At 42.5% G+C, this 23,964-nt stretch overlaps 1 protein-coding gene across 6 annotated transcripts in view; it reads right to left on the bottom strand.

Annotated features, from left to right (window-relative positions):
* Positions 1-23,964, bottom strand: part of SLC35E2B (solute carrier family 35 member E2B) — a 287,965-nt gene that overhangs the window by 91,359 nt on the left and 172,642 nt on the right. For all 6 annotated transcript variants that reach the window (XM_085609395.1, XM_085609405.1, XM_085609413.1 and 3 more), the window contains exons 2-3: positions 10,155-10,673; positions 4,937-5,072 (exon numbers count right to left, since the gene is read on the bottom strand). In XM_085609395.1, the coding sequence (XP_085465521.1) occupies positions 4,937-5,072; positions 10,155-10,473 (455 nt within the window). In that variant the 5' untranslated portion in view covers positions 10,474-10,673. The remainder of the gene's footprint in view (positions 1-4,936; positions 5,073-10,154; positions 10,674-23,964) is intronic.

Genomic DNA, 23,964 nt, shown 5'->3' with positions numbered 1-23,964 from the left:
TGGCTGAATGAGACCAATGAAACACACGTACTCTATTACCTATGTGTACCCTGGTTTCAGTTTGGCATAAGGAATTGTCCTGGTATATATATATATATGTCACAGCGATCCCTGCGCTGGAAACGATGTTTGCAGCAGGGGCATTCTTGAAACAATAAAGACAGACAAAGGACCCCACACCCAATGGATGATTTAATCACTTGCATATGAAGACTAGTACAATACTAGGAGGGCAGCAAATTTTCAGTTGTTGAAGCAGACCGCCGACACATCATAGAGAGAAGCCAATCTGAAACACTGCAATGTAAATTGCTAAGAAAAAACTACACAGTTGAAGAAATATAAGAAATGGCGATGCATTGACAACCAAGCAGAGACGCAGGTAAAGAAGAGTTATGCATGCAAAGCAGGCAAAAGAGAAAGGTCATTCGGCCTAAGAGCAAGCAATGAGAAAAATGTGTAGAGAACAAGGAAACAGATTGAGATCTCGAAAACTCCGATCTCGGGAACACAAAAGCCAGATGAAAGAAAAGGACTGTCTCTTCAAAGAAAAGTATTGCTACCAATGTGGATAAATATATCTACATATGAAGGCACATGCTAGCAATAGAAAAGCCAGAGAGAATAAACATCACCATCGAGCAAAAGCTGTAAGAAGTTAATTGTGAGAGGGGGAGCAGGAGGAGAGCCCGCGAGTGGTGCGCGTGCTGGAGAGAACAGTCTGCTGTTTTTCAAAGCACATACTCGTGCTTGTGGCGCGCCGCTGCGCACTCCCGCAAGCTGTATGCCGCCACAAGCACGAGTATGTGCTTTGTAAAAGAGCTGCACAACGGCTAAAGGTCTTCTAAGTAGCGCGTGCACGCTGCGTAGGCGAGACCTAAAAATATAAAGTGCGCAAAAGTGCATTACAGCAAGCAAAAAAAAAAAAAAAAAAGGTGCCCAGATAGCAAATTATATCTGCAATTTCTTCCACGAGAAATCATAATAACAAGAAAATAGAAAAAAACAAGAAAACTATATAGGGGTGCATGAGGACAATCATGACAAGCATTTGCAATGCAACAGGTCTCGCATTTACCTGAGCATGAGCTATTGGCATTGTAAATAAAAAGGCCTTTTATTTATGTTTTGTTTTTTGAAATATAAATAAAACGCATTGTCATTTACAATGCTAATAGCTTAAACTCGCGTAAATGTGAGACATATTGCATTGCAAATGCTTGTTGTTACCAGTCATTGGTACATGCTTTTTCATCCTTGCCTCATCTGTCGACGTTCCATTTATAACCAAAAATTATTCCACCAGTTTATCTACTCATGTTCTGTATTTTCTGTTAACTTAGCTATCTGACACATGCTGGTGATCCAACATCCTTAAAATTATTAGCTGATTTTGCTTCAACCACAACCATAAATGTTTTCTTAATGAGCATTACTAACCCTAATGCTGCCTAGGCGAGACCTAAAAAAATATGTTTTGTGGTGCTAAGAAAGCAGTTTATATTCACTTTATGCTGTGTAAAAAGCATATTTGAGGAAGGTTGTTAGCAATGTATGGTTTACCACATTTTGGAAATCAAGCATTGGTTTTGTAGCCATGAATACAAATTAGAGACTGAATATTTTTTACATTTTGCATTTTTTCCATCAGGGAGCAATCACAAGGAGGCAGTGCCACCTATCGCACCACCATAAGTTTAAGATGTGGTTATAAATATATGGATCTCGGGAAAAAGAGTGTGTGTGTGTGTGCGAGAGAGAGAGAAAGAGCGAAAGAAAGAGAGGGGGAGGGAGAGAGAGAGGGAGAGAGAGAGGGACAGAAAAAGTGAGAGGGATAGAAAGAGATGGAGAGAAAGAGAGAGGGAGAGAGAGAGAGGGGAGAGAGATAGAGAAAGAAAGAAAGAGAGAGAGGGGGAGAGAGAGAGAGAGTAGAGCGAGAGGGAACGAAAGAGAGAGAAAGAGAGAGGGAGAGAGATAGAGGGGGAGAGAGAAAGGGAAAGAGAGAGGGAAAGAGAGAGGGGGGAAAGAAAGCTAGAGTGGGAGAGAGAAATAGAGAGAGAAAAAGAGAAACAGAATGAGAGAGGGAATGAAAGGGAGGGGAGAGAGAGGGAGAGAAAGAGAGGGAGAGAGAGAGAGAGGGGGACAGAGAAAGAGAAAAAGAGAGGGAGAGGGAGAAAGGGAGAGAGAGGGAGAGAAAGAGAAAGAGAGAGAGTGAAAGAAAGAAAGAGAGAGGGAGGGAGAGGGGAGGAGAGAGACAAAGCACAGTGGGACAGCAAAAAAGATGGAGAAAAGTCATCATGGAAGAAGCGAGGGGGAGAGAGAGAAAGAGAGTGGGAGAGAGAAAGAAAGAGAGTGGGAGAGAGAAAGAGCGAGAGAGAGGGAAGGAAAGAGAGAGAGAGGGGGGGGAGAGAGAGAGAGGGGGGAGAGAGAGAGAGAGGGGGGAGAGAGAGAGAGGGGGGAGAGAGAGAGAGGGGGGAGAGAGAGAGAAGGAAAGAGAGAGAGAGGGGGGAGAGAGAGAGAGGGGGGAGAGAGAGAGAGGGGGGAGAGAGAGAGAGAGGGGGGAGAGCGAGAGAGAGAGAGAGAGAGAGAGAGAGAGAGAGAGAGCGAGAGAGCGAGAGAGCGAGAGAGCGAGAGAGCGAGAGAGCGAGAGAGAGCGCGCGCGCGAGAGAGAGAGAGAGAGAGAGAGAGAGAGACTGACAGGGAAAGAAGAGGGAGAGAGAGAGGGGTAGAGAGAGTGACAGGGAAAGAAGAGGGAGAGAGAGAGGGGTAGAGAGAGTGACAGGGAAAGAAGAGGGAGAGAGAGGGGTAGAGAGAGAGCGAGAGAGAGAGGAGAGCTAGAGGGAAAGAAAGAGAGAGAAATGAAGGGAGAGAGAGAAAGAGAGTGAGAGAGAGAGAGGGGGAGAGAGAAAGAGAGAGGGAAAGAAAGAGAGAGGGAGCGGGAAAGAAAGAGAGAGGGAGCGAGAGAGAGAGACAGAGACAAAGGGAGAGAGAGAGAGAGACAGAGAGAGAGAGAGAGCGCAGTGGGACTGCAAGAAAGAAGGGGAAAAGTTATCATGGAAGAAGAGGCTGAGATAGGCAAAGAGAATGAAAGGTAATAAAAGTGGAGAGAGAGAATGGCGGGAAAAAAATTCCATCTAATCCCGCGTGAGCCGTTTGTGTGCCTGTCTGGCTGATCGTATGCGTGTGTCTGTGTGAGCGAGAGAGACGATTGAGACACTTCGAGGACGAGATATTTTTTAGAAAAAATTTGGGATGCTTTCTGTGCGCATTTCTGCTTGTGTCTCTGTGTGAGTATATCTGCCCAATGTAAACAAACAAAAGAGGAATGGCCTCGAGAAGCTGCGACGTCACCAAAACAGGAAAATGTAACATAACCTCGTGTTTGGCCTTCAGTTTTTTGTAACGAGTTAATAATCCCTTTGTTTATATAATACATCGATCACGTGTTTTGATCTGTGCCGCCGTTGCTGTAGACGTCATGATTAATGTTCCTATTCCAAAGTGTGTTTCAGCAGATGCTGGTCGCAGACTGACCACTGGCCCAATGGTGCTAACAGTGCTGTTGCCAGGCAGGCTTGGTACTTTAAAGGCTTCTTTCTTCCCCTGTGTGACCCCTCTCTCCCCTGCACGTCTTCGCACCGCTCTTCATTAGAATAATTAAAGGTTACTGTCTTCTCCATGTCACCTCGTAGAGAAAGGCTGGCCTCTCAAAGACACCCCTTCCACACCATACTCCCAGTGTGCAGCTGCCTCCAGCCTGGGCCTCTTCGTGTGTTTTGGTCCTCTGCTGCTGTCGGCTTTGAAATTCAGCAGCCAGAGAGAGAGGAAAACTGGAGATGCACTTTCAGTTTATTTAATAAACCGACTCAGTATTATGCCAGTTGCAGTGTAACGTCATAACAATCACATATGCATTCTTTACATCTGGCTAACTGTGAAAAGTTTTCTGTCTTGTCATCAAGACATACATGCCTCTACATCTGATGCCATCACATTTAGTGATCAGCGAGGCTGGTAAATACTTAATGAGACGTGCACTCAATTCCCCGTACATAATGTTGGTGCAGTAGAAGCCCTTGTCTCTTCATATAGTTTTTCTTAACAAAAGTGATCAGCAATCACTATTTATTCTTTTACAGAAATTATTGTACATTCCAGAAGTTAACCGCGAAGTGACAGAATCTTGCCAAATTGCATAACGGGAGCTTGTTAAAGTGCGGCCGCTAAAGTGAAAGTGATCAAACATCAAAGCGGCCGAGCGGCCGCGAAAGTGAAAGACAACGAGTGCTTTCAGGCTGCCAAATGGTGCGCGCGCCCGGAGCACATGCACTGTAGTTGGCGGCCTGAAAGCACTCGTTTTCACTTCCAAAAGTGCTTACTATAAGTCTCGCCAGAGCAGCGCTAAAGCGCTGTCTCAGGCGAGACCTAAAAAAGGAGGGGTGGGAAAGCATAATGGATGAGGGAAAATTGAAAGAAAGGAATGTTGAAAGAAAAGAAAAAAGTATTTTGTTGAATGTAAAAAGTATAAGGATACAACAACTCAACCAAACAGAAACACTGTAAAACTGCTATGCCCCTGGGGAATGGTCATACACTAAAGTGGATGCAAAGCCATTAAATAAGAAGCAAGCAAATTACATAGACTAGAAAACAACTAATCATTAGCAAGGGGCTGACCTAAAGCCTACTTTAAGTATTGGTATTATGCACAATGGGTCTTATGACAATGTAAGCTAAAGCAGTCTTTAGGCAAGACCTAAGAAAGCTCAAAGGGGGTTGAAAGAGGTGGGGATGGGGCGCAGAAACTCCAACCTAAAATGTACATCTGAATCCCTAAAAGTTTAGTATCAACCGGCTTTAAAAGAGGAAGAGTTCTCCATTCGAAATTGAGCAAAGGTGCTCACAGCATGGAAAATTAACACTTTCTGCCATTTACCTCATCAGTCCGACAAACAGCATAATCATGAGGAAGTTGGGAGGATAGGAGAGACGTGATTTGTGCGAATACAAACAGCATGGTACGCAGAGTTTCACACAGCCAATGAAGGTGGTGGTTAGCATTTGGACGGCACCTGAAAGGGAGACAAGGAACGATAGTTGATCAATGGTTAACAAGGGCAGCAATAGGCACTGCCATTTTTCAAAGGGCCAAAAATAGTGGATCCTTTTAAGACTTGCCACATCATGTGCATTTTCAGTTTCATTTATCAGTGAATAACATGTTTTCGTCAGTGACTGTACAAGTAGTGATTAATGGCAGATGTTCCACCACACACACTTTCGCTCAATAAGTATTCATTACCTACCTACATATTATCGTCCAGCAAGACCTGCTCTACATCTCCTCTGTAATATCAAGTAGCAATCTTCCACAGCCTTTAATATAAAAACAAACGTATACTACATTTACATGCAGTGATCTATCCTTTCTATGTCAGCTGAGTTGCTTGTACTTTAAATATGATATCTACCCTCTCTGGCTGTTCATGTCTCAAACAGCTCACTCTTAAAACCGTTCAAGTAATTTAAAACTGTATAAAATCCCAACTACCTCAAATCCTGGGCTGGTCACAGGACATACAAGGGACATTTAATCATACCAGTACAACAGATCGTTTTTTAAATCTGAACAGTGCAATGTATTTTTCAAGAGAAAGGTGATTAGTTGTTTACTGTTAGAAAGGGATGAAACAAACAAGCAGAGATCGACTCAATAATTGTACATCAAGCCCTATTGGTGATTCCATGTCCCCTTTATACGTCTTGCCTGCAGACAGCTGATGTAATGTCCACTTGGAGGGGTATTCTTTACTGTGAAGGGTAGGGAATCTTGCTTACCATTAGTTGGCATTATTGACATTTTGTGCTGCCTCCTAATTAGCTAGTGTGTGGCCGGCATCACTTCCTTTTCTTTGTGTGGAGCATGGACCAAGAACAGATTGATTCATCTTAATTGGTGTCCGTCCACTATTCGCACCATGATTCAAGTATTATTTCCTTCACTGCTGCACTGTATATATAAATCTTTTTTTAATTATCTCTTAATACATACGAGTTTTACAACACTTCCTCTGTTTCCCGTTCGTCTGCTGCTTTCTCCATTGGTTCTGTTTTCAAACACATTTTTGGACATTGTTTATCTACACTTGCATCTTTTGGCTTATTCGTACAACTAAAATAAAATTACATTACATTTTATATGGATTGGATTAAGCCATTATAATGTATAAATGCCACATTAACAACACATTTACACCTTCATGATGCTTACGGATGTGCCCCTATTTTTATTGCCTTTCAGCCACTCATCCATATTTATGCCTCATACCTTTGAGTTGGTTTTAAGTTTGGTTCCTTGTTTAAATTACTTACACCCGGAACGGAAATACTTTACGCCACTCTACTCTATGCCACACTTCTTTACTGTACACCACTCCTCTAAGTCATTCTTCTCTACACCACTGGACACAATACTTCTTCACGTTACTCCAATCCATGCTACTCCATATGACAACTCTTCTCTATGTCACTCCATTCTGCTCTACACCACTCTAATCTACTGTACTGCAAGCCACTCTAGTTCATGCCATGCCACTAACATTTAGCCATGCTCAATAGAAGCCACACTGCTGTACAATATGGCTACAAGACATTGGCAAAACCAATGGCTCTCTCATAAACTAAGTACAAATTGTTTTCTTACCAATGCTGGAAAACACATTTCTTTATTGAATGAATGAGAATGAGTAACACACATACTCATTCGTGCTGGGGGTATTTTAAGGGAGTAAACAATTTAAAATGTATTAAATCTTGAGTATTTACATTATGTAACTAATTATTTTCACATTTAAATTTACCAAAAATATTTTTTCATCTAAAAGGCCCCAAGAACAATAAATCACATTTGTGGTTAGTAGTTATTAGAGTCACTAGTTTAGACCAATTTCTAGATCAGTGCAGATGAAGGTCATGGTAGAGTTCTGTGCATCTGTAAATACTTATTTTTTAGGTCTCACCTAGAAACAGATTTTAGCTGTCTGTTTGTGTAAGCCCTCTTGTGAACCATAACAAATACTTAAAAGGCTTTTTTACTACCTTTTAATTGGATAACTTGTATCATTCCACTGCTCATATTTAGGGAAATACTTTTTACTATCTCTTGAAGAATTCAATGAATGTGAATGTGTTTTGAAGATCTCTCTCATTTGATATTTTTTTAATTTCTTCCCCTGTCCACCCCTCTTGCTGAGCCCACTGCTATCGCTGTGCCCCACATGCTACTCTGCTGGTCCCTCGAACCTCCCAGGCCTTAAAATGAAATATTTTATGGTTCTTTTTTTTCTTTTGGAGGACATGGCAGATGCCATTTGCTGCTGTGTTGCTCTCAAATCTGAAAAGTAATTTTGCACAAGTAAACTTAATTATTTTAACAATGTAGCACTCAAAGTGGCGTACATCACCTTGGATCGGCTAAAAAAAAAAAACAATGCCCATGTCATTCCGTAAGCTTGTACATGTGTGGGGACATGTGTTCACATAGGTCATCACGTTCGCATATGGAATGACTAGGCTGAACGGGGATTATGAAGCATTCATATCATCGCACCTTTTTCTTTTTTTGGTTGATGCTGCACTGCATCGGCGAAAGCTATTTTGCCAATGCTTTAAGCAGTGTCAAAAAGCAATGGCAAAGTCAACACATGAACGACCATTTGGCTTTGACAATGCTGGTTTCATTAAAACAGCATAAGGAAGCGTGTATATTTTGGTCTGGGCTGATTTCTTTGTTAACTTGACAGTAGGTACAATCCTGTTTAAGAAAATAGAATATGAAAAGCTGCAACGCATCCATGGATGGTTGGGCAGCAGCTGCGGAGTTACAGGTCTCTAGCCTGGAAGTGCTTTCCACTGACTTATTTGCTTAGCAATTTTATACAGCGCCAACCAAATGGGTAAGAAAGCACACAAAGATACATTGATGCGCATCACGTGCCATAGTTAAAACACAGTATCAGTCGGCTGATTGGATTCGACTAAATGATTATATATAGCTCTTAGTGCTGAATCATCATCTATGTTTGGACCGTAGTATCCCACAAAGACCACCCAGTCATTTCGTATCTTAATATCAGCAATAATCCATCGCCCCTTATAATCTGTCTTGATGGGCCCCAAAATTACTTTGGCCGGTTTCTTAAAAATAAAGGCCACTCCTTCAGTGCAGCAGGTTTGGGTGGTATGGAGAGAACAATCAATCAATTTCTGCTTAGAAATAGCCGCCTCCCATTCATCAATAGTAAGATGAGTTTCCTGTAGTATAATAATGTCAAAATTAGATTGACTTAGATATTGGAAAATCCTTCTTCGTCTACCCACTACTCTGAGGTCATTAACATTCCATGTACAAATTCTAATTGGAGTTACTGCAGGCATTGGAGTCAAACCAATGCACCCTCTCATTTTTCAGAGAGAGAGTACTCTGATCTTGAGCAACCCCTCTCTTATTAGCAACTTCCTTGACAATGACAAAATTAAGAGGACTTTTTATTTGTTTCTCCCCAATTTGCTCCCCACACTGTGAAAAACCAACAAGCCTTGTTTCTCGTGCGCACCCTCCCCCCACCCCCAATATAAATAGAGAAGGCGGCAGGTTAGCTCGAATTAAAGCAACAAATAGATTATGAACGAATTCTCATGATTCATGGCGCCCGAAAATAATGTATTAATTCTGCAGCAGGTAGCAGAAGTCATTATGTATATTTCTTCAATGACAAAAAAGTAGATTGGGTGACAGTGACCATAGATTTTGACCATTTCACAAAATGATTCCTAGTTTCACAGAACAAGTATTAATAGGCAAGATTAGCAGAAGCTGAAAAAGAAGTACATTTACCGAAATTCACTTTTGATTGATTAAAAATGAACCAATCCTGAAGCAAATCCTCACTGGACTGTACACGCTTTTTATGTTGTATTTACGTCTGTGTTATTTAACACGTCTCCCAGACTGCACGTTTTTAAGTCTTTGTAGTTTTGTTCATAGGTTTTCTGGGGACAGGCATTGCACATGTCCTGCGCTAGTGCTAACATGCTCTTTGTTCAGCAGAAATAACTCTGCTCTAGACTGCCGAAGTCCACTCTCTTAACACCCTTCCCTCCTGAATTGGGTTCATACCATGAAACAGGAGTAAAACACTCAGTCTCAACAGACCTCACTAACAAGGCTTGAATATGACTCTCACTGCCAAGGAACAAATGTACAGACGATGCAGGCTCCTCGCGAAGCAACTATGCATGCTCTTACACAGAGCACACGTGGAAGAGCAAACATACCCTTGCCACTGCTTTGCATTAAGATCTATATTCACTTCTGCAATGGCCATCAAAAGAGAACTAGAGCCCCAGAATTTGACATAGCTACAGTATAACACATCTTCTATCCCTACTTCCATTTGGTTTGTTTCTGACATCCCTTTCACTTCCATCCTATGTCACCGAGTCCCAAACTTTTTGTGGCACACAGATTTTACAACCCCTTCCCCACTCTTTGCATTGCCACACAATAGATATTCTACTTTCAGTCTGTCTTTTGGGGCAGAGGAACTAGTAGGACACTAGTTTGTATACGTTTCACAAATGGAAATTGCATTATTACATTCCTATACATCTTTGAGTAAATGCAACAATCTTAGCAATTTACTCTGAGCATTTTATCGATACTGCACAGCATCTGCAAAAAGCATTGGCAAAGCCAACAGCTAAAAACGATGTGACCTATTTGCTTTGCCAGTGCTGGTCTCTGCTGTGTTTATTTGTCCAACTACAGGGAGTAAACAGGCCAGCAGGCTCAGTTTCTGGTGGGCTGGTTAGATATATGGGGGTATGCTAAGTGGCATATCAAAATGAATGGGGCCACCAGAAAAATGTTATTACGGGCCCTCAAACCTCCATACAAGGTGTAAACAACCAAAGCCAGCGGTGAGCAATCAGCAAGGCTAGCCCACAGATACACAAAGGTCTTCTTTAATTTCTTATCATTACTGTGTAAAATATTTGCAAGAAGGATCACTGTTCGTCTCCCAGCACAACATTTAACGCAAACCAACAATGACGATAATCAGAAATGGTAATAAACGATCAATTAAAATTACCAAGCATACTGGGTTCTCCTTCCAACAGGGACAGGATGTATTTGTTCAAGAACAAAGTGCAGAAACTGAAGAAGAACCAAAGAATGAGGTAGACAAGGGCACGGGAATTCCAAATCCCCAAGTCCGACTCGAGTACAGTGGTCTCTGTGATGGTGATTTTCAGCACATTCTCGTCTGGCACGCTGTCACTCCTTGTCAACACAATTTTCTCGCTGCGGCTAGAGACCATGGAACCCATTTTGAGGGTGGGCTTAGTCTTCTCCTCAGCGAGGAGGCTCTTTGAGTCCTCTGGGGACTCTGCATCAGTCACCGACAGCATGGTGGCACCATAGCTGATCTTATTATGGTCACAACAAAGGTAGCCATTGGGTGCAGAACCGCATGCGAGTTGGAATGTTACCAAATGGTTTGTCAAGTAATTAATCCCACAGGTTGCAGCATAGGTGAATCTTTATTTGGTCGTCCTGGTAGCATGGTCCAAGAAGTTCATATGCTGACTGCCAGTATCCATCTAATTCCCTGTCAGAAAATAAAAGACATAATTTAGTTGGAATTCGTGGAGATTGCACAATGTGAAATGGCTAAAAAGACTGAAGGCAAAACGCACTAGTAACAGAGAGACAGAGGTAAAGCTAACAGGAAAAGGAAAGCTTTGAGGTACACGAGATCAAGTGTGGAAGCAATTACAGTGGCTGGTCTTTTTTAGTTACATAATGTTCTTTTGGGTGATGGAGCATTAAAAGAGTGGGAAAGGGTGCAACAGTGGGGAGAAAGGCTTTAAATGATGAAATGGTGTAGCGCTGTCAAAACGCAAGGAGGGATTACACTTAAAATATTTGAACATTTTATAAGTATACAAATTCATTGCAGTTAACATGTAAAATATGGTATATTTCTGTGATCATTTTTACAGTAATCAGTAATTTAATTTCAGATTTTCCTTTAATTAGTAATTACTTTTATGAAGATGAATACCATTTGCTTCCTGTCTTTTTTATTGATTATTTTTTGGAGCTTTTCCTTTTTTCTTTACAGGTGGAGATGGGTGCAAACTCCCATAAGCTACATTAACTATCGGCTATTTCTCTTCCCCCTTTTCAGGCAAGCCTTATCTTTAAACTCTACCTTTCCCTTTTGATTGTCCTTACCTGCTCATCCCATTATTTTACATTCACTATTCTGGTTATCTCGCTTTAATTATCCCCATACTTTTTTACTGGACACATATAATAATACGTGTAATCGTTTCACAGATTACTGTAATTATGGTGTTAGGAAGGACACATGACAATTCATTTGGGATACACTAAATGTATTCAGATTTAACTGATTAACCGGGATACTTTTAATAAATTGTACCGACTTCTCTGGGTCAATATATCCCTAAAAGTCATACAGACAGAAAGAAAGATCGAGAGGTTGCGAGAAACAGATCAATACGGTGTTAGATGAAAGAGCCGAAAGTTAAGTTGAGGAGAGCAGCTGGGCTGGGACCAGAGAGCAGCTGGGCTGGAACCATGGCTGGAGCCAGAGAGCGCCAGGGCTGGAGTCAGAGAGAGGAAGTAGTAGGGTAACAAAACTGTTTATCTTGAGGTTGCCACATGAGCTAAGTAATAGTGCAGTAATATGAACTCAAACTGAATATCAAACTGCATTGTACTTGACAAAAGAGGGGTTATCAAATTCAATCAAATATTACTAAAGTTACTACTATAGCCAACAAAGACTATACCAGTCACACATTATTAGTTTGCTTCTATAGTGCCACCTCCATCTGCTTCAGAGTGCACTGAGAGACAGTAGGCATATGGAAATACCATAGTGCTACCCAAACAGTTGCAATGAGTATTGCACATTAAGGTGGTACATGCTGGGAGCTGATAATCTGGTGCTGCTGGGCCTTGAAGTCCTCCTGATGATCCAAGAAGGGACCGGAATGGGCAGTTTTTAAAGGAAGGAGTTGTACAAGAATAGAGACATTCAGAAGATAATGAGGTTCCTTCTGAAGGTCCTCGGACTGACAAGATCAGCTCTTGGAATCTAGCCATTGGGCAAGTGCTGCAAGATCCCCTTGGAAGGTGGCTGTGGCTTACTGTAGCATCTGGTTTACTCTAGGCCTGAATGGGATTAAACTGTATAAGCCAGCCCTTTCTTACTAGCTAAGGTTTCAGAGAGATCGCAAAATATATATAGAGGATACATCAGACACCTGTTTTCTTTATACCAGTATCTGCATAGCTGAGAGAATCCACAACTGTTATGTGTATTGACTCCTGAATCAGTGAGCGTAAAGTAGTGACTGGCAAGTATGCCAGTGTGTGGAGGGATGTCTACTGCATCAAATGATAAGAAAATATACGTCATGTTTATATACAACTTAATGCATGCTGGTTAGTCTAAAAATGAGGTTGCTAAGATGATACAGGAAAAATATCAAGTTTCACCCAAATTCTTTTGCATTAGCTTTTCAAGTATTGTGCAAAACGTAACATTTCAACAAATCATTTAAACTGAAAGGGTTTATCAGCATGTACAAATTAATAAAGTCCACTTGGAAGCAATGTTTACTTAATGACAACTCTATTTACTCTTAGCCGGTAGCTAGCTCCCATTATCAGCCTGTGTGTACCCTGCCACCCAGTTTCCTCGCTTGCTGTTATTTTCAGAACTTGTGCACTTGGGACCACGCCATAGGCACGGCCCTACTGCAATGAGCGTATGCACACCCCTGTTAGCTCTCTTACTGAAAAGTGGAGCCAATTGGGGGTGTTCTCAATCACTAATAACTGAGGGCGGTCAGCAAGCGTGTGCCGACAGTTAGAAAAGCTTATGGACTAAGACACGAAGTTTCCATGAATATAACTTTATCCAACTCTAAATTTCCGGCACATTCTTCTTGGAGTCTTGGAACAAGGGAGTGTACCTTGAAAATAAATGTCACAGAGGCAGGTGTTGGATGCCCATTTGGACACCAACAATTTGTCTCACGGAGAGACAACCGGGCTACTTTATTTTCTTGCTATTTTTCACCAAACACTTGACACCTTTTCAGTGTCGGAGGGCCTCACTTTGACAACCAGAGACTGAGTTTGGGGATCCCAAGAGAATAAGCAATAATTGACTTTAGGTGCTTGTTACTTGTTGTCTAGGGACTCCGAGAGTTCAGGCTCCGAGAGGGACTTCTTCCAGTTCACCTGAGCTTGATAGATGACCTGTTACTCCATGCCAGGATGTGCTACTTCCACCAGAATAAAAAGATGCCCTCATTCATTGGCAGGTTGCCAGGGCCACAACAGACAGAATATCTAACGCCTCAGCCATGACAGCATGGTCGCGCCTGGTTGAGTGCAGGTCTTGGTGGTCTGTGATACCGAACTTTGGATCTGCGTCCAGTTGGCCAGGTCAAGGCTTCTTATGAAGGATCCTTGTAAGTAGATCTAGGGGAGTTGGGGGGAATCATCCATACCTAAACCCCACCTAAAACAGTCAGAAACAAGCCTGCCAGTTGCCCAGAAGTGATGGTGCCACCAGAGCCACAGGAACCGGTGCCAAAGGCAGGTTACAGAGTACATCTCAATGGGAGATACATGGTACTGGCAATGGAGGCCGAGAGGGCTGGACTACCTAGTCTTGAGCATGGTACTTGAATTTCCGAGCGGACAATGGAGGAGAACACTAATGCAAAGCTTGCACTTTGATGTTATGGTAGACGAGAGGGGTTCAGTGATTTCTAGTCTAGCTGTTCCTGGTCTGACAGATCAGGTGAGTTTGAGCAGTGTAACCATTGAGAAGGGAGGTTGCGATGAAAGAAAAGAACAGCCAGTGAGAAAATCCAAAGAGGACGGTTTTGAGGAGAGGGACCCCTAGTGCCAAAAGAGATTCCTGTGAGCCATGCCGAACCACCAGGAAGATCAGTGTCAATTCCTGCTCCTTCAAAATCTGGACTGGCAGGGCTGGTGGTAGTGTGGAAAAATAATGCTTAGGGCAGTTCTGCTCAGATGTTGTGGAGGCCTTCTAATAGTTGGGTGTATTGTCAGGCCAGTACACAGGAACTGGGCTCAAGGAAACATACCAGTATAGTCAAGATGGGATTTGAAAAGTAAACTAGGGGAAAGAAGATCAGAAACTGCCATAGCAATCTGGTGTGACTGTCAGTTGCAGCTCCTTACAGTGCCACGAGCCAAAGCTAAATCAGGGTTGAGTGTCATGCTCTCCTCCACACATCCGACAAAAGAACAAGAGAGTTGGGTCACCAGTGACCATCGACGACCCTCATGGGCGCGTGCAATAATATTGACGATGAGGAGAATTAAAAACACTTGGGGCCCAGTACAAAACATGCCCATCAAGCGTCTGGCCCATGGCCTAGGAAGCCCCAGAGGGTTTACAAATTGAGACAGGAAATGGGAGACAAGCAAACAAACAGGATGTGATACCTAAAGCAATAACTACAACTAGAGCCATGCTTGAACATAAAATTGATACAGTGGTGGTCGACTTGAGTCTTCTTATAGAAGACAAGAGAAAAACTAGCAGAACAATTTAATTTGCTGAATCCTTTCTGAAAGATCTGCATCCCCAAATAAAAGCTATGAAATAGCTGTAGGACCACATTGATATATTCCAGTTCGTGGAATATAGGATGGAGGACTCTGAAGGCTGCTCTTCACGAAACAATATCCAAATGGTTGCCTACGAGAAAATATTGAGGAAACCATAACTATATGGAGCATTGGATAGCTCAATCGGGAGCTTTAGAGGGACTGACTATATTCTATGCTCTTGAACAAAACATAGGTTTCCTGCAAAATCCCCTTCGCCTGGTGCACTTCGAGTCCAGTGAGGGTTAAGCAGCAAAATTATTGTGACAGGAAACTATTCTATGCAAGCGATGACAAGCAGGAGACTTTGCAGTGAGTAGCATCAATGTCATGGTTTTCCCTTAATATACGATAGGAGTGCAGGACCAATGCTCTTCCTTCCACAAAGTAAAATAAAAACGGACAAATGTGAGTATGCTGTACCATCTTGTTTCCAGCGAAACTAAATGCAATGGTGGATGACAAAACATACTTTTTCACAAAAGTAAATCCCCTTGGGACTGGGCAGAGATTTATGCGACTCAGAAAGACCATCAACGCCTCCGGAACTGGCATCTACTGAAGAGGCAGGAAAGTAAAAGAAGCATAAAGGCACGACAGAAGAGGCTGTAATGGCAGCAAGAGCAAAAGAAGAAAGGGAACAAGTGGTGACAGCAGCAGCTGAATTCCATGACAAGCAATCATCCAGGAGCTTGAAGTACACAGCCAACGGTGCTTCAGATCCTGAACATGGCTCAAGCCACACCTCTAACTATGATCAACCTTACCCGAATACAACTCTGAGGTCTACAGAAGATTTGATTTAAAGATGCCTGGTGGTGAAAGCAGTAACCGCACCTTCCTCAAGGTTGTGCAGCATATACTTTAACTATAGAGAACTCTACTTCGTTATTGACAGTCCAATAACGTGACTAAGTGCGTCAAAGAGGCTGGTGCATGACTTGAGAGTTGTGCACCATCTTTTCCACTTCTATTCTAAACTCTGAGTGTTGAGAGCTTAAGCATGATAAACAAAAATATTTATGAAGTGAAACAGGAGGTTTTCAACACTGGGGATGGTCTGTTGAGATTTGTTTAAATAGTTATTGTCCGATAATGTAGGCTGGAGAACATGCAGGTGTCACTAAATGGATGTCTGCAACAATTTGGGTACTTCATGACTTACTACTCCAGACCTGGATACAGAGTGGCGTGCTTTTTTGCTTGATAATTTATCATGAGTTCCCAGTTATTTACGTTCCTCACGTAGAAAGTTAGAGGGCTGAGCAATTCCAAACAAATATAAAGAGGAGGGACTCATTGTCTACTCACCAGAGGGATAGTGCGCACAGAAGGAGTGTATACATTAAAAACGCTGGAGTGGAAAACTACAGCAGATCCTCATCATACACTAGTGACATCTTGCTCTTGAATCACTCTGGAGTCCCATTTGAGATATATATGAAATTGACAGGGAGGATCATTTTGGTATGGTTAGTGACGGAGGGGATGAACAGATGTGGTTCTGTCTAGTGCCTACACCCCAAATTCATACCATGCCACATTCTATAATAAGATCTTGAAACATTTGCACCACTAGCCCAATTCTCCATGGTCATAGGGGGAGATGTAATAATGTAGTAGATATTGACTTAGCTAGGTCTCACCTCCGCCCACTGCCTAAGTCAAGGCTGATTTGGTTGGTTCCGAATGTTGAGGGAATGGTCATCACTCTGGGGATTAGTGGACTCCTAAAATGCCATTAATCCAACTCACAAAGAATATTTGTTTTATTGTGTCAATGGATGACTACAGGTGAGGATGGACAGGATATAATGCACCATTCGATTTAACACTGTGGTGACAAGGATACATATCAATGCAAAACTCTTTTTGAACATAACTCACTTTTAGCTAACCATTGAAGAGGAGTAATCAGATCACGATTATTTCAATGTGGAGGTTACAGGTCAGTGTGCTAAGTTATCCTGTTTTTAGTAAAACAATACAAAATGAGATATGAAATTTCTTTAACGATAATACGCTGGCACAGCATCAGGTCAAAGAAGGTGTAAGTGCGAGACATGGATATACAGGAACCGAAGTTTAAGTTACTAGAAGAGACTCAAGCATCCATTGATACCGGGCGCCACAGTGGTAGAGCGAGAGAGATCCTTGCTCACCTTCTAGAGTACCTAAAATGTCTAAATTAAAGAGACCAACACATTAGATTCACAAAGAGAGTGATAGGCCAGGGAGACTCCTAATATGGTGGTCATGCCTGAAGATGAGGGTCGTTCATTATAACTATACACATGATGCATGGAAATGCATGTATAGTGAGAAACTGAAATAAATTAATTTATTGGCTTTTTATCTGACCTATTAAAGCAGACAAGACTGTGAAAGAGAACGAAATGAAAACATGCATAAAGCGGGGCACAGATTCATTACCATCTTATGTTGCAACAAATCCGGGACAAATATTTGACTATCAAAAAAGGCAGCAGTGAAAGCCATGGCCAGTGTTAAGACACCTGGATCTGATTGTCTGCCTGTTGACTCGGTTTATATTAACCATGTGACATCAATATTGGTGGGGCTCTGGTAAGCCCATCTTACCCCAAATAATGTGTTAGACTCTATTAGCATCTCTCCCCCAAAACTAGATCACAGACCCCATGTAAAATCCTGACCATCAGACTCCGCCTCCTCCCGGTGGTTCATTCAGGTCAAAGCAGATTTATCTCGGGCCGTATCCCCGTCATTAGTAGAGACCTGTTCCCACTTCTGGAGTGTGCCAGAACAAACCCTGCCCACTCTCGCCCTCTGCGCAGGGGCATGTCACATGACATTGAAAGAGCATTGGGCGTGTCCAGTTGGAGAGGTTTGTTTGCAGCACTGACAGTGAGGGCCATGGACCCACGTTTGTGCGAATGGTGTTCCTGTTGTACTCTAATCCTAAAGCGAGGGCTTCCACGGGTTATATAATCTCCCAATTGGAAGTAGCAGGTCAAAGAACACCACAGGGATGTTCCTAAAAGATTCTGCCTTCGTGTGGAGATCCTTTTGTGAATATTTTGCATCGACAGGGCAAGAACCGAAGGATACAAAATAAATGATGAAACTCCTGAAGTCTGCCTATGTGCCGACTACATGTTGCCTTCAAAAGAAAGATAGGGGGCTTCGGAGCCAATTGCAGCACTGGGGGAATTCGGCAGAATGTCAGGGCTGAAAGGGCCACTGGAATAAATCAACTATTTCCCCAGTACATCCCAAGTTGAAGCGGTATTATCTGGTAGCGCAGCTGCAATGGGCTGCCAACACGGGAGCAACAGGTGCCAAGATAGGAAGAAGAGCGCCCACAGTGAGAGACCCGCGTCAATGCAGAGATCTACAAAAGACCTCCGGGCTGTCTGAAAGGAACGCACACTTCAGTCGTCTACGCCCTAGAATGTCTTTGGAGGGCTTACTCTGACTTCAAGAGGGAGTTGGCATGCATATGGTAACACTGGGAGGAGAATGACCTTAGAACCGCGAAAGTGTGTTCATATAAATACAAGAGTTGGTTCAGGGGCATGAAATTCATACAGGTCAGTTCTTGTTTTACGGGTTCACAATTGCAACCCTGAGAACGGTTGTGTGCACAAGGAGAGGTCAAGTCATCTACCTATAATGGCCAACACATGATATGCACATTGGGGCGGGCAAAAAGACTCGTCAGCAATATCTCCGACGCTCCTCGGTGTGTGAAAGGCTCGCTGGGTGACCTCAGGGAGAAACAGGCGACTGATATTGGAAGAGAAACCGAGGAAGCCGAGTTGAGGTCAATATGGAACACAAAACCTACAGGCATGGACGTCATTTAGGGGTCGCAGGTGAGGCCTCAGAAATCGCAAAGGACTCCCGTGTGCCCTGGCCACCTTCCGCAGGTCTGACAAAGCAGAGATGTGTCTGTCAGCTTCAGCAGGGGACACTGAATACAGCCATCCTCCTGCATTGCGCTGGGGTATCCTCGCCCAGGCCCAAAACGGAAATTCAAGCTTTCAAGAAAATGGATGGGGCTCACTGGGAGTTTAACAATATCGTAACTGAAAGCCATGACTTGCTGAAGACAGCTTAAGCTGACAATGACTTCACCGCGCGTGTGCTCGTACCGCGCTGTGCTCTTTGTTAGGAGTGTGCCATAAATATACTAATAGAAGCTGCCGTGGTCTGGCAATGGTGGTAACATGGGCACAGGTGAAAGGGGCAGCTCTGAAGGGGTTTTGGGTTTGCCATGCTCGGTCTCGGTCCATCTACGCATTGTAGGCCATGAACACAAGGCAGTTGTTTTACTACGCGTTTTTAGTCATGTGTTTTTACATAGTGCCTTATTTCTGTTTATAAGCACTATAAGTAACATTTGTGGCCTGGATGCCACTAAGTAATGGTGCGGTTGTAGATAGTATACTCAGAAGAACAGAGGTAGCTCTAATAAGAGCTTCCTCGCTGAAACAAACTGTGGAATCTTTGTTAGATTCCGATATCTCCCAATATCTCCCAGCTAGGCTACACTTGCTTTATTTGCAATAACGGGGAATATGTAAAAGATGCTGAACCTTGGTGAAATGTAATTTGTTATGTGGGTATGGTGCCACATAGAGCCATGTCCGAACTTTGGCTGTGTAGGATAGGGACGGCAGTCCGTCTGTGCACAACTAGTAGCGGACTGCTGGTTAATGCAGATTTATCATGGCTTCTAAGAGGAAATATGATAGTGAGTTCCTGGTGACTGAATTGGTCTTAAGTGTCCAGGGTGATATGGTGAGGATTTAAAAAACTGCTATCATACAATAAGAAGCAGGCATACAATAATAGGCAGGCATGCTCCCACAACAGAATTGTGCGATCTTGGGCAAACTACTTCACACTTTTTTCCAAAGAAAAAGGCTGAACATCTAAGGCTAATTCTGTGGTACTATAATAGGTTAAAACGGGACTGTGGCCTTGCTAAGAGAAAACGTCATTGTGGTTACTGTTGTTCACGGGGTAAGGTATACACGAGGTTACATGCTTTAGATGGTTGTTTCATGACCTGCGGTAGAAGAGGGCTGTTCACAGTTGAGGCTGTAGGGTGTGTAACCAGTTGCTGAGATGAATGCAAGCATTCTACCCATCAATTGTTTTGCATTCCTCAGTGTGACGCCAAAAATGGGATAGGTATGCTCAAAAGCGGGTCCCATGCCCACTTTGTAGCTGCAGCCAAGCTGCTTGGCCAAAATAAGCTAAAACTGGTCTGGGGTTGCTTATGTTCCAGATCGGAAAGGACCAGGCTTTGGAGTTTGGGCTGGATTGTGCCTGTTGGAGCAAGTCCAAGGCTGATATGCATATAGCGTAGTCTTGGCAGAGTGGCATGGCGGGCAAAATATATATATATATATATATATATATATATATATATATATATATATATATATATATATTTATTCACTGAAAAAACCATAGGTTTCACACACGTTATAGTTAGGAAATAGCATTTAAAAAACCTTGCTAATTCACTGAAAAAACCATAGGTTTCACACATGTTATAGTTAGCTGGACATTTTACTGATAAAAAACCAATGAAATTCCCCCGTTATAGTTACTGTAGGCAACTATAACTCACGCGACCGCAATCCTCTGCTGATGCTAATACTGTATTTAGACACTTATTTGCCCATATCTTCTTCCATTAAATTTTAGCTATACATATATTACAAATATTTTTTTTTCATAAAGACACATATGTCATCAGCAGAGGATTACGGTCGCGTGAGTTATAGTTGCCTACAGTAACTATAACGGGGGAATTTCATTGGTTTTTTATCAGTAAAATGTCCAGCTAACTATAACATGTGTGAAACCTATGGTTTTTTCAGTGAATTAGCAAGGTTTTTTAAATGCTATTTCCTAACTATAACGTGTGTGAAACCTATGGTTTTTTCAGTGAATTTGTACGGTTTTTTAAATGCTAAGTTACTTTACGCCATTTGTGGCGTGCGCGCCCACTTAACGCAGTTCGTTCCGTGCACGGTTTTTATCAACTTTAATAAGCCCTGTACATTTGGTGGCCTTCGGCCACCAAAAGCACAGGGGGTGAGGTCAATGTGGATAGTGTTTTTTTTATTTCGATTTTATAATTTCATGTTGCCAAAATTACGTTTTTTTTCTCTATTAATAAGCCCTGCACATTTGGTGGCCTGCGGCCACCAAAAGCACAGGGGGTGGGGTAAGTGTGGATAGTGTTTTTTTTATTTTTATTTTTTTACCGTAAGCGTACGGTAAGCTTACGGTAAGCGTACGGTAAGCGTACCCCGCGAAATTGCCGGAAAAAAAATAAAACCGTTTTTGCTCTTGGGGGATGTTTGGGGACTCCCTAAACATGACTATGTGGGAGGGAGTTGTCAAAACAGCCCCGTAACATGTTTTTGGCCATCATGTTTGATAAACAACACTCAGTGCGAGAGACAAAATGGCGGACGCCGCTTCCTGGTTTCGGCCGATTCGAATGTTTACTAAGATCTAAGAGCCAATCAGAATCGCGCTCGCGCACGCCACCGTAAGCTTACGGTAAGCGTACGGTAAGCGTACGGTAAGCGGGCTCAGATATATATATTGATTTAAAGGCTATTTTCTCAGAATCTACTGAACAGATTTACACCAAACCTACAAAAGGCACTTCCTTGACCTAGGGACTACCTCTCTGCCAAATTTCTAGTAATTCTGTTCAGCCGTTCGGGCTGTAGCTCGTTCTAAAGGTCCTATGGAAAAATGCATGGGAAAAACGCGTTTTGGGACCCCCCTTTTATCTCAGCCCCCGCTTGACGAATCCCCCCGAGACTTTCAGGGTAGGAGCGGAGCGTAGCGCCCCACCTATTTTGAGAAATTCGCGAGGATTCGTCGACCGGCGCCAAAGTTATTCAAAATAGAATGTTGAGGTTTTCCTATGGAAACGTGGTCCTAACTATAACTACCTACTGGCGACCGCCAGTAGGTAATATATATATATATATATATATATATACTGTGATGGTGTCCCTAGTAATTAGCAGGGGCTGAGATGAACTAGAGCATTACACCCATATTTTGTTTGTATTCTAGAGGCTGAGGAAGACATGTTGGTCTCCTGAGCAGAAGCCAGCATGCAGTGCCCACAAGTCTTTTAAGCTCAATGCAGCATATTTTATAACCTTCAACTATACAAGTCAGCCATCAAAATAGCTAAGAAAAGGTACTATTCAGACACAATTCAAAATGCTAAACGTGCAAATAAAGAATTTTATAAAATTCTCAATTAATTTCATAAACCAAATTGCCTAGAAGGAGCTCATCCCATTACTCAAGATTTCACAGACAAACTGGCAAATCATTACACAGCCAAAGCAAACTCATTGGACTCATATTTAAAACAAAGACAAAGCACCAGCACTTACCCTTTTACAAAACAACAATCCAAGAATACTCTAACCCAGCCTCACCGTTCCTTCCAACACATTTCACACAATGAATTTATGGACCGGGTCAAAGCAAGCAGGCCTGCCAGCAGCCCTTCTGACCAGTGCCCACTGCAAACCTTCAAGATAGTTACTCTAACAACCTCTGCTGCCATGCCAGTAAGAAGAATCATCAACAATTCCTTAACTACTAGAATATTTCCAGAAGAACTCAAAGTCATACATACGCCCATTACTGAAGAAAACAACCTTGAACCCGTTGAACCCAGGCAATTATGTACCCATTACAAATGGACCTTTCCTGGGCAAACTGATAGAAAGAGCAGCATTCACTTAGATGTCACAATTCATTTAAGATAATGCCATACTTTCAGACTTCCAATCGGGATTCCCTCCAGGAAGAGGCACAGAACCTGCCCTCATTGCCATCTGGGATGACCTGAAGAACGTAGTTGACTGGAATGGTGTTGCTGTACTGCTTCTCTTGGACCTCTCAGCTGCCTTTGACACGGTGACCATGAACATGGCTCTAGACTGGATCACATCCTACAATCACAACAGAACTAATGTTATCCATACCACCCCTCCCCCTTTCTCTTCCAAACCGTACTTCACTAAAGTAGGGGTCCCTCAAGGCTCTATGATCTCGTCCAGGCTTTTCAACATCTACATGAAGTCATTACCGGCACTGATCAACCAATTTCACCTCACTTGCTATAACAATGCATATGACACGCAAATACCCCTTCATATGGAATGCCCCGAATACATTGGAAAGTCGCTACTTTTCAGTTGTCTCCGAGCCGTGGATCAATGGATGACGTGGAGCCATCTCAAATTGAATGCTTCCAAAACAAATATTCAAATGTGGCGGTTGGAAAAATTATGACTCCCTCGCCACCTGGCCTGATGATCTGGGAACACCGCCTAAAGTATCGAAGGAAGTAAGAAACCTCGGAATGACCATGGACTCCAAGTTACCAATGAAAGCCGAAGTGGACAAACAAGCAAGATCGAGCTTTTGTTACTATAAAACTCTGCGACTAATCTTCCTTCATCTGGAATTTTCACACAAAGTCCAGGCTACCATCGCTCCTGTTCTGTCCAAACTCGGTTATGCCAATAGCCTCTCCCATGGTTCACCTTTAACAACTTTGAATAGACTACAACAGTTTCAGAAATCAGCTGCCAGACTACTCTTACATATAAAGCCACATGACCATATCTCCCCTGCCTTGAAATCCCTGCAGTGGCTACCCGCTGCCAGAAGATCCACGTTCAAGCTACCTAGTATCACCCACAAAGTGATACATGCAACAGGACCTCTCTTCATCAGGAATAAAATCGCACAACACATTCAACAAAGGAACCTCCGCTCTAGAGTGGCACCTCGCCTCAGAATCTGAACGTACAAGAAAAAAACCATTGGTGGCACATCCTTCTCTGTTCAAGCAGACAAACTATAGAACTCTTTACCACACCCCCCCCCATGTAAGATCCACTGATAACCACCTTATCTTCAGAATACTATTGAAGAATTGGCTCTTCCCCACATAACCACCATATGCAAACAGAAATATACAGCATATCCCTCTGTATAAAAGCATTTATTTAGACTATAGATATGTACCTGTATATTGCCTTATATAAAAGTACGTATAATATATATGTTATAAAAAATATAGATATTAGTTCTGCTTAACCAATGTACATATTACTGATAGTTTCATTATTCTATGTTATATAACATGTTTA

Source organism: Triturus cristatus, chromosome 1_2 (assembly GCF_964204655.1).
Source record: "Triturus cristatus chromosome 1_2, aTriCri1.1, whole genome shotgun sequence".
NCBI lineage: Eukaryota > Metazoa > Chordata > Amphibia > Caudata > Salamandridae > Triturus > Triturus cristatus.
The sequence above is the reverse complement of the archived record's forward strand: the minus strand, read 5'-3'. Positions and strand labels throughout refer to the sequence as shown.